The sequence below is a fragment of the Vombatus ursinus genome, unplaced genomic scaffold (assembly GCF_900497805.2).
Source record: "Vombatus ursinus unplaced genomic scaffold, bare-nosed wombat genome assembly UNPS02009770.1, whole genome shotgun sequence".
NCBI classification, from domain to species: Eukaryota; Metazoa; Chordata; class Mammalia; order Diprotodontia; family Vombatidae; genus Vombatus; species Vombatus ursinus.
This window is the reverse complement of record NW_020949548.1, coordinates 7,120,396-7,132,482: the sequence shown is the minus strand read 5'-3', so window position 1 is coordinate 7,132,482 and position 12,087 is coordinate 7,120,396. Positions and strand designations below refer to the sequence as shown.

The 12,087-nt window shown below is 38.4% G+C and overlaps 1 protein-coding gene across 1 annotated transcript in view; it reads left to right on the top strand.

The window, feature by feature from the left end:
• NELL1 (neural EGFL like 1) overlaps window positions 1-12,087 on the top strand; it is an 845,852-nt gene that overhangs the window by 185,790 nt on the left and 647,975 nt on the right. The window contains exons 9-10 of the mRNA XM_027852558.1: window positions 1,451-1,553; window positions 7,838-7,911. Of these exons, the coding sequence (XP_027708359.1) occupies window positions 1,451-1,553; window positions 7,838-7,911 (177 nt within the window). The remainder of the gene's footprint in view (window positions 1-1,450; window positions 1,554-7,837; window positions 7,912-12,087) is intronic.

The window sequence follows — 12,087 nt, the reverse complement described above, 5'->3', positions numbered from 1 at the left end:
TTGGGCTCAGACTCAGAGATTGGTTTCATTCATCATGAAGTCAGGTGTGATGGAAAAAGAACATTGGACATGGAGTCAGGAAGAGCTGGATTCAAATATGTTATAGACACACACTGGTTGTGTGATCCAGGACAAAACATTTAACCTTTCTGAGCCACACTTTTCTGATCCATAAAATGAGAACAATAATGCCTCTGATCTCCCAGGGTGGTTGTGTAGATCCAATAAGAATAAATGGAAAATATTTTGTAAACTTTAAAGTGCTATGGCAATATTATTATAATTAATAGCTATTTTCACACATTAGGTGCTAAATATGATTTAATTTGCTTTCTAAAATGTGTCTTCATCCTACAAAGTGACAACTATGGCCTCTGTAGTCAGGATTTAAGAATTGGAAGGAGTTTTAGTATGTAAATCTTGTCCCACTGAAATTATTTGATAAATATCTGTAGAATGTCATTGTTTGTCCAGGAAAATACAAAATTGATTGTTAGTGCCTTGACAATGATTGACAGGGTCTGCAAAGGGTCCTATTTATGTTCTTGTAAAATGGGCTTTTGTTTTCTATCTAATTTATTTGTCCTGAGTGGGCATGTGGGATAAAGTCAATGATGTATATCAGGAAAGCAACAGAGGTGGCTTGAGTTCATTCAGGTGACAGAAAAGGCTCTCCTTTTGATCCAGGAATAAATTTAAAACTTCTAACACTGCTTTTATTTCTCTGAAGTTTCTGGGATGAGGATTTGGGTCTTTAAAAGCAAACCCTTAAGGCCCCTTTTCCATTCCCCCTTTCTATTCCCATTCCTTTTCTGTTGCCTTGTTTTATGAATTTTTGTTTTATGTCTGTCTCATCTCAGTTCTGATAACTCCTCACCCATCCTATGCCCAATAGAACCCACCCTTAGAACCAAAGTATTAATTTAAGAAAATTTAATTAAGTCTCAATTAATGCAAATGATCCAGTGAAAAGTTCATATTATTCAAATTGGCACTGCATATTTTCCACTGGGCAGGGATGAGTTACCATATTTTCCATAATTATAACTTTGAACCACCTGAATTCAAATACATGCGAATACTTCATGGGATTCATTACTTTCATTAATCAGAACCTAGCTATAAATCAGTGAATTAGTCACTTTGAAAATATATATCTGATTCTGCACCCAAAATCTGCCACCTCTCTGTTGAAAGGTGAGAGAAATGCTCTAAAATCAGTACTCTGATGCGGTCATGTCAGAATTCTATTGCCTTTCAATGTTGTTTTCCTTTATACAAGGTATGCCAGAAGTCTTAGATCAATTTAACACTTTGATAGTGTAAAACCACACTAAGACTTTTGGAATACCCTATATTATTATGGTCATTGTGTGAGTCATTCTCCTGGTTCTGTTCCATTCGTACCAGTCTTCCCTACTTTGAGTCTTCTTTCTCTGTTCTTCCTCAGAGTGGAGCGGTAGAATGCCGGAGGATGTCCTGTCCCCCTCTCAACTGTTCTCCTGACTCGCTCCCTGTCCACATTGGAGGCCAGTGTTGTAAAGCTTGCCGCCGTGAGTAGAGGCTGGGATGAAGATTTATATGCATGTTTCCATTAATGGACAGTTAGTGTTCCTTTCCCACACCCCCTGCCTTGATGAATAAGCACAGGTAAAATGAATCAAAAACAGTTTAAATAAAAAATATGATAACGATGTCAATTAATTCACTAGTAGGGGAAAATAGTGTTGCAGTTCTCTGGAGTCATTTTTAGAATCTAGGCAGTATGGCATACCTAGGTATACCTAAGTGTAGCAAATGAATCAAACTATTGACTTTTTTTGTCTACACTGGAAGGACTGTGTAGCATAGCCAGTCTCTCTTTCTTTCTGTTCCTTTCATATTACATTCCATCTCCTGAATCCCTCCTTTTGCAGACACAGAGTATGCACTCTCCTCACTTTCACCCTTCGGACCACTTGGTTTCCTTCAAACTTATGTTAGCTGCCAATTCCTACCTATTACCTTTTCTGATTCTCCCAGATACCTGTGCCTCCCTCACCCCAAAATTATTTTGTTTTGCCTTTTTTTTATATTTTGTTTTTATTTACATGTGAGCATGTTGTCTCTCTCTATAGAATGTCAGCTCCTTGAGGGCAGAAACACCTTCATCTTTCTCTTGATGTCTCCAGTATGTAGCACAATATAGATATTTAATAAATGTGATTAACTGTGGAAACCACAGCTGCAGAAAACCCATTACCAGATGTTGAATTTGTGTTTAATAGAATGGTGTAGTAGAAAGAATATTCTATCTGCAATTAGGAGAGACTCGTGTTCAAATCCCAACTCTGACACTTACCGGTTAAGTGACCACAGGCAAGTCATTTAGCACATCAGAACCTCATACTTACTTATGTATGTATGTACATACATACTTACTCATAAGAAAGTTGAGTACTTATAGTACTCATAAATGGCAATAATTATATCTGGAATATCTTACCTCACAGGATTGTTGTGAGGATCAAATGAGATAATATTTGTGTAAAGTGCCAAGTTATTATTTTCATGCTGGGAATATAGGCATTAGACTCTATTTTCATAATACCTCTTTATACACCCCTTCTCTCCTCTAATACTACCACTGCCTGGGTGCAGGCCACCCTCATCTGGCCTCTTGCAATAGCCTATGGGTGCGTCTGTCTGTGTCAGGTCTCCCTTCCATCTCCCAGTCCATCCTCTGCTTAGCTGTCAAATTGTTCTTCTTAAAGTACAAGTCTGTCATCCTCTCTAGGCCAATATATGTCAGAGGCAGGCCTTGAACCCAGATTTTCCTGCCTCTGGGGCCAATTCTTTATCCACTAGGCTATACTACCTCTCTCAAAATTATGGAGAGTTAGAGTTAACAACTGGCCATGCCATCTCTTCTTGAAGAATTCCACTGAGAAAGGGCCTGCCACCTATCCAGAACAGCCTATGCTACTTCTGGACAGCTCTATTAGAAAAAGAATTTTACATCAAGTTTAAATTTACTTCTTTGCAATTTTTACCCATGGCAGTGATTTTTTCCTTCTAGCACCAGACTGAAATCTAATCCCTCTTCCATGTGACAGCTTTGCAAATACTTTAAGGCAGTTATTATCTCTCCCTGAGGAGAAAACTTGTTTAGTTCTGTTTTAGAATGTTCAGTTCAAGGTGCTAGCAGGACATTCAAATGTAGAAACAATCTAGGCAGTTGAAAATAAGGAACTGTGACTCATGAGTACAGATAAGGTTGGAGATTGAGCTGGCATTTATAGGAATGAATGAATGAATGAATGAATGAATAAAAAAAAGCATTTATTAAGCCATTATTATGTCCAAAGTGCTATGCTAAGCACTGGGATCACAAATAGGTGCTACTCTGTTCCCTTAAAGAACTTGCCCTCTATCCTTTTAGAAGAGGAGATAAGATCAGGAGATGAGACATAGAAGACATTTCAGCTGCATTTCAGATCGAAAGGCCCCATGGTCTTGAGGGCACAATGGCAAAGCAGCTGATAATACATCTTCTTTAGTGGCATTTGCATTAATAAAACCATGTCAATCTCTGCTCCTGAGCCATTTGACAGTGTCAAAGACTTTGGTGCTGAAAACTTTCTTTGCTGAGTCTTCAGAAGCTGTGGCTGCAGAGGCAGCTGCCAGGTTTCATGCTACATGGGTCATTTCCCTGGACAATGGCTACAGGCACAGACTAGAAGAAAGGCCAGTGTTCTGGGAGGGCATGGCTCTCTCTCTTTGGCTCTTGGGTTTATGGCAGCAGGTGGTGGTGACATGATCTCAGGCCCCTTCTCCCCAGTGCTTTCTGCCCTGGATAGTAGTTTATTTATTTAATGACTTCAAGGTTTACAAAGTGCTTTCTTGGCAACAGACCTGTAATTTGCTAGTTATCTCCATAAAGGAAATTGTAATGCTTGGGGGAGGGGATAAAGTTGTTATTGGAGAAAGTGTAGAAAGAGAAGAGACGGGGTCAGATTAGAGACTTGGGTGAATGGAATGCTGAGCCCTTCTCATCTACCTTTTCTTTTTTCATATAATATAAGATGTTGATTTTGACATTTCAAGACTGAGCATTGAAGGATGGTTGGGGCAGGTCTGAAGTTCAGAAAGCTTTCTATAGAAGACTGTCTTGGAGTCTAATGTATCTCACTTTTTCCTGGAGGCAAACATTAGAACTATGGACTCTAGACCCAAATATCAGGGCCACGTCTTCAGATTTAAAAAGATATATCTGCAAATTTCTCTTTTAGGTTGTTGCAAAACAAAACCAAATGCAAACTCGGTCCAATTGCTTTGGCCTATACTTCATGTAAATATGACATTTTCTGGTTCAAACACTATTGGTGCAATGCTGAAGGTTTCAAGGATCTATTTAAGTTTGAACCTTTGTTCTCCTAAAACTCAACTAAAGGGACCTGATTTGCCTTATGTATTATTATCTCGGACAGAACAAAATGAGATTTTTGAAGGTAGACCAAGAATTAGGATAGATAAGACCAATGTGTGGCAGCAGCAATTATATCATAGAAAAGATTGGGGACTGAAACATTGGAGACAGATTGATGATCCTGAAAAAAAAAAACAAAACTCAAGATGACTTTATAGTTTGGTGCTGCACTTATAAACTCAGCCAATTTCAATCTTAGAGGAACTAGGCATGCCTTAAATAAAGCCCGTCCTTACACAACCCTATTCTATGAAGAATGAGGTAGGGCTGTCCAAGGGACACTTGATTCTGAAGCAATTTGGATGATTTGAGTGCGTGCGTCCCTGTGCTCATGTGCATATGTAGTTTGAATAAATCCAAGGATAGGGTCCTTATCATTTGAAATGTGGCCCAGAAGTGATCAATTTCAAAGAGGAAGAGAGGAAACAAACTAGACACATGTCTTGAGACATTACACATCCAAGTCAGCGTGTGGTGATGGAGAACAGGCAGATACTCTTCTTTGGTCCCCAGCCTGGGCAAAGAAGCGTCTGGCAAATTTGACAGCAATGCACTTAGCAGGATGAGCCACCTGGATGAGTCGGCACCAGCTGCAGTTGGGAGCATTGGAGGTTTTTACACAGAAATCTCAGGGCTTTGAAGGTAGGGTCTGCAGATGAAGGATAAAATGGAAAACTTCATCATTTTGGCAAAGATGTCATGTCTGTTTGTACTATCCAGATAATTCAGGTACAAAGATGAGAGAGAGAGACAGAGAGAGAGAGAGAGACAAAGACAGAGACAGAGAAGTCTAGCAACTGGGCGATGGCATCCATGTCATATTTCACATTGTGTATAGACACAACCTGAAGGCTTTCAGCATGTACCACAAGAAGACACTGCCCCTTTCTTGCTTTCTGTTCTTTCTATTTGTTCCTTAGAAGGCAGTAGTGGAACTGCAAGCATCCTTTCTGGTCAGAAGACACAGACAAATCCATAGGGTCTTTTTCTGCTGCTAATGCAGACAGAAAATTTGGTGGAGTCATTTTTTTGAGGGAGGGGGGAAGCATCATACCTCTTGGGCATTTTTGGTACTACTTTAAATTGGGTCAGCCAGGTGAATAAAGGATTACACTTCAGGGAAATTTGAATTTACTAATAGGAGCTCTACCCAGTTTTTTCATTGAATGTACATTTAAGGTTTAAATGTTCCCCAATTTATTAGCCTTTGAAGATCTTTTCCCAAGGTGAGTCTTTGAGTTCATTGTTCTACATTGGTTGACTTTTCTGAACTTGAGGGACAAAGTTGTACGTAGATAATTGTTTCTTTTTATTATAAAATATGGACAGTGCCTCATTTCCCAAAACATATCTGTTGGTGAATAGATTTATAGATTTAGAACTGGAAGTAACTTTGAAGTAATCCAGTCCCCTCAATTTATGGATTAGTAGTAGTAGTAGTAGTAGTAGTAGTAACTAGCCAGTGCCACTACTAGGTTTGTATCCCAAAGAGATCCAGAAAAAGGAAAAGGTCCTGTATGTACACAAATATTTATAGCAGCTCTTTAAGTGGTAGTAAAGAATTGGAAATTGAGAAAATGCCCATCAATTCAAAAATGGATGAAAAAGTTGTGGAATATGATGGTGATGGAGTGCTATTGTGTTATAAGAAATGATAAAGGAGATGGTTTCAGAAAAATCTAGGAAGACATATAAACTGATGTAAAATGAAATGAGCAGCAACAGAAACAGAACATTATATACAGTAATAACAATATTATAACAATGATTAACAGTGAAAGACTTAGCTACTCTGATGAATACAGTGGTTCATGAAAATTCCAAAGGACTCATGATGAAAAATCCTATCCACTTTTAGAGAGAGAACTGATAGGTTCTGTGTTTAGAGCGAAGCAGATCTTTTTTATTTTACTTTATTTTTCTTGCTTTTTTGCAATATGGCTAATATGTAAATATATTTCCCATAACTTCACGTGTATAATGGATATCATATTGCTTGCCTCTCAATGGGTGGGGTAGAGGTGAAAGGGAGAAAGAGAATTTGGATCTCCAAATTTCAAAAAAATGAATGATAAAAATAAATTAAAATTAAAATAACAATAACTAGCATTTAAATAACACTTCTAAGGTTTGCAAAGCATTTAATGTATAATGTCTGATTTATTCTCCCAATAACCCTGTGAGAGTGATGGTATTATTATCTCTATTTTATGGATGAGAAAATGGAAGCTGAAAAGTTCAATGACTTGTCCAGGGTTACACAGCTAATAAAAGGTCTGAGGAAGGATTTGAACATGCGATTGAACAATTAATTAATTCATCTATGCTTGAGTCCATCATTCTACCCACTGTGATACCTGGGTCTCAGGTCACGTAGATTGTAAATAACCAATCTGTGAATCAAACCTATGTCTTCTGGTTTCAAATTCAGCCCTTGTTCCACTATGCTACATGTTTTAAAGGACAGCACAAGGGCTGAAGGAGGAAGGGAAGGAAATCAACATTTATATGGTGACTATTATAAACCAGGTGTGTGTTAATCCCTTTAAAAATATTATCTTATTTGATCCTCACAACAGCTCTGAAAGATAGATGCTGCTATTATTCCCATTTTGCAGGTGAGGAAACTGAGGCAAGCAGGTAAAGTGTCTTCCCTGGGGTCACACAGGTAGTAGGTGTCTGAAACCACATTTGAACTCAAGTCTTCCCGACTCCAGGCCCAGTGAGCTATCCACTGCAGCACCAGCTACCTCAAAAGATGTCCTTTGATTTAGATGCCTTTCTAGCCCAGTCTAATCCACTTTAACCCAATTCAATGCATCTTCTACTCATAATGCACTGTGTTAGGCACTGGGACTCCAAAATGAAAATTACTTTAGGTGAATACAACATATCAGTCTATAAATATATACATGCTAATTTGAAGTGGGAGTGAGCACAAGAGGAGGAGATCACGTCTCCCATATGTGGTAGCACATGAGCTAAGCCATGAAGGAAGCCTGGGTTAATGAGGGAGTTCATGGAGGATACACAGCCAGTGTACCAAGGTGGACAATTTCTCTATTTTGATAACAAGTTGGGCTTCATGTTTTAAGTCAGCTTGGTTCATTCTCTAGTTTCATTTGTGAATTGGAACAATGAAAAAATCTAGATTTAAAATATACACATATATGTGTGTGTGTGTGTGTGTGTGTGTGCAAAGGATTCACAGAAGCTGTAACCAAAATTAACATTTTAATAATAATAGGAGTCATAATGAGCTACTTTCCCAAACTGTCACTCTCTTCCTGTGTTTAATAGTGAGTGAAAGAATCTATCTTAATTTTTTAAGACTTTGGCACCCTGACTAATTTATCTATCTTGTTACAGCAAAATGTATCTATGGCGGAAAAGTTCTTGCAGAGGGCCATCGGATTTTAACCAAGAGCTGTCGAGAATGTCGAGTAAGTTGGAATCTTAACTTTTCTATGCTGGCATGACCAGTTTCTTAAATGGATATGTACCAGTGATGCATCAGCAATATTCATATATGTATATATGTAAATATATACACACATGCATATGTATGTGTATGTATGTATGTATGTATGTACATATATAATGCCATAGTATTGAAGGTAAGTATGGAGAGGGCTATTTATAGGATTGAAGATTAGATATGGATGGGACCTCAGAGATTGTTTGGGCAGATACAACAACCAATATGCATGATTCCTGCCATCATGGTGCTTAGAGCAATGGGAAATGATACATTCTTATATATCCAGGAGAGACATAAGACCCTAAAATAAATATAGGTAAATAGAATGTAAACCCATGGTAGCAGATGGAAAGAATACTGGTTCTGGAGTTAGAGAATCTGGATTCCATTCTAACAGCTACTACCTGTGCATCCTTGGGTAAGTCATGACACCCCTGTGGGCCTCAGTTTTCCCATCTGTAAAATGAGAGAGTTGGATTCAATTACCTCTAAGGTTCTATGTCTAAGGATAGAATAAGATTGAGCTTGAGAAATTTGGAAATAATTATTTGCAGGAGGATGGAGTCCCAACTATGGGAGAAACATATTGCTTTCTTAGTTTTGAAACATAATGGAGTTGCTGCTAGATAGTGGCCAGGGAAGTGGGTGTAGGAGGATAGGAAGAAGAATGGAGAAAGTGGTGGTTGTCCTGGTTCCCAAGTAGATAATTCAAAAAGCTCACCCCTAGAAGAAAAGAGTAGAATCTTAGATTTCAGTGAAATGGAAAGGGTCAAGGCAAGTGTCTTAACCTTTCTACACCTTAATTTCTTCATTTATAAGGTGAAGGGGTTGGAGTAAATGACCTCTAAGTGCTCTTCATGTGACTATGAGGTTCAGTGAAGGCCTGGACCCATGCAAACTAATGTCAAAGCTGGCCTACTGAAGCCCTGGGTGGCTCTATGGGCAGAGTCTAGGGAGGAGATATTGGCCTGAGAGGAGACATTATGGCAGGCGAATGTCTAGGAAATGTCTTCCTGACTCCATCTAAGCTAACTTCACAATTTTGCAGAAGGTTGGCTAGCCCTGTAATGTGTAATTATAACAATAGTTTGGGTCTGGCAAACTGCCTTAGCATTTTGAATAGAACCCATGGGTAAACCTGAAATTGAGGGAATAATTAAGCAAATTTTTACAGAATATCTTCTCTGTGTATGGAAACAAGCTGATACTCTTATTTATAGTGATCCCCATGTCTTTGGGGACTATGTATCAATGACAAAGAAACTACCTTGGTATTGTGGGGTGGATCAATCATTGAATGATGTCATTTCAAAATACCTGATCAGCTATCCTGTGGCCTCTTCAGTCTGATTATATAGACTAGATTTGGTAGAAGGTTATAATGGAGCCATGGAATAAAAGTTTAATGGATATTACCAGATGGGAGAGAGGTAGTTCAATGTAGCTGGAGTCAAAGATCCTCAGATCTATTAAACAAAGCTGTAAGTTCCATTTTCATGGTCCCAGGAAAGTTTTAGAGGAATAATAAAACCAATTAAGATAGAAACAAATCTGTGTTAAAAAAAATTCTATGGAGTATGTCTGAGACAGTTTGACAAATCAAAACAAATCATTCCTCATAGATAGTCATATTCAATTTTAAGCAATTATTGGTCTCCTTTGACATTTCTGTAAGTAAAGCAATTTGAGAATGGAAAATCTGAGTTGTATAAGTTGTTAGAAATTGAGGTTGAAATATGATAATTAAGAGTGTTTATATTTAACCAATTTTGTATAGGTCCTCTCTCTGGCAGGGGATAATGGAAGAGTTTCATTTCTCCACCAACATGGAGACCTGAAGGCCATGGGGAAACAAATCACAATCAAGAGGATTAAAATATGTGAAGCATCACCTTCTTTTGTGCTTGAAATGTTTCTGAAAAACAAATGAGAAGAGGTGATGGAGTTTATAATTTAGGTGGACCCCCTTTGTGGGGTGGCGCTGATTTAATTCCTGTCACAGGCTTTGCACATTCACACAAATGCAATTTTCATTATTTAGAACATTTTTTGTTAATTATGATTTCATTCATTAAATGTGTTAAAGGTCAGTTAGAGCTCCCAGGCTCATTTCATCAGCAGACGGTCAAATCAAGCTTCTTTTGAGAAATAACAACACAACAACAAAACCTAATCCTTTCTGAATTTTGCGTGTTGTTTTGTAAAAGATTCTCTTAGCAGAACTTAGGATGGAAACTCTGGGGCCTAGAGGAAATAATTCTTGAGTCCATTTTTTTGTACCCACTGATAGACAGGTAGTTTTAGATATATAGAAACTGGTAGGACACATGGCCATATTGCAATAGCCCATGGTCATAATATCAGTTGGTGTTTGTAGAATGTATCTGAATTCTTGACTTCTTAACTTAACTGGCATGCTCCAGGTTGAATAAGGATGGTGTTTCTGACCTTGGACTATATAGTGGCTCCATACATTTTAGTGGAACCTCTGGATCACTAAGCAAGTAACCTATGTAACTCATTCCTTCCAGAAATGCACTTGGCATGTACCTCAGGAGACCACATCCTCCTTTCTTGGACTCTTAAGCACTAAAGGGGTTAAGTGGAGGAGGTAACAACAAGTCTAAGATTGGCAGCATACTGTAGTTGCTAGAGCATTGGACTTGGTGTCAGGAAAACAGGGGTTCAAATCCTGCCCCAAGAACTTACTGACTGTGACCCTAGGCAAGTTATTTAACTTTTGTTGCCTCACTTTCCTCATCTGTAAAATGATGACAATATTATTGTTGTTATCCCATCTCAAATACTCACTAGCTGTGTGGCCCTAAGTCAATTAACCTAATTTTCCTCGTTTATAAAATTAGTAGCTGAAAATATTAACACCTCTCTCATAAAGGCATTGTGATGATCAAATGGGAGAGGATAAAGAAATGCTTTAAAACTTTACATCATTGTGTGTTCATTCAAAACTGCTTCAAAAAAGTTGAAGGTCTAGTTCCGAGTTGACCTGAGCAACTGCAGTGATCAAATACTGATTACCAGGATGTGCCTAAGGGCACTGAATAACAGAATCTCAGTTGAAATGGACCAGAAAGACCATCCAATCCAGGGATTTCTTAACTTCTTTTGTGTCTTGGACCCCTTTGGCAATATGATGAAACCTCCAAACCATTTCTCAGAATAATGTTTTAAAATGCATAAAACAAAATGCATAGAATTTTTAAAGGAAACCAATTATATGGAAATACAGTTATCAGAATATTAGAAAGAAAAATTCACGGACCTCAGGTTAGGAACCCCTTACCTGATCATATTCGTCCCTCAACAAATATTCTTTTCATGACACACCCTCAACTGATAGCTATCTATTACTGGTTGATAGACACTATCAGTTGTTATCCAACGTTCCCTTGAAAACCTTTGATGGAGGGGAATGTACGATCTCCCCAGGCAGTCCATTGCACTTTGGGATAGCTTGACCTGTTAATCTTGGTTTCCCTTTTATAAAGACTAAGCTTTCCTCTTTGTAACTTGTACTGATTGGTCTGAAGCACAAATGGAATGGCTTGGGGCAAAACTAAACAAATCTATTTCCTATTTCACCCAATAGCCTTTCACCTATTTTAACACAGCTGTCATATTTCCCCCAAGTCTCCTCCAAGCTAAATGTCCCTGGTTTTTTCCAATGGATTGTCATGTGGCATGATCTCAAGGCCCTTGACTATGTGAAACTGAACCTGAATGCTTTGGCAGGAAGCCTGCGGTACGGAAGGGGCAACATGCCAGGAAGATCAGAGGAGTGTGTCCAGGAAGGAAAACCAGAGCTAAAGCCAGAGATTCAGATTCCAGGGAAGCGGCCATAGGGGTGGGAAAGGCAAGAGATGGGGACCAAACTCTGTGACTCAGCAAAGCAAGGTATACCGTGGAATACAGTATGGCTTGGACACTTAGCCTAGTTTGCTTTTGTAGTGTTATTGCCTTTCCTTTCATGAGATGTTGAAGTTTGGATTCCTAATCTGGGGTCCTTGAAGTTATTGTTCTTTCTTTCTTTCTTTCTTTCTATCTTTCTTTCTTTCTATCTTTCTTTCTTACTTTCTTTCTTTCTTTCTTTCTTTCTTTCTTTCTTTCTTTCTTTCTT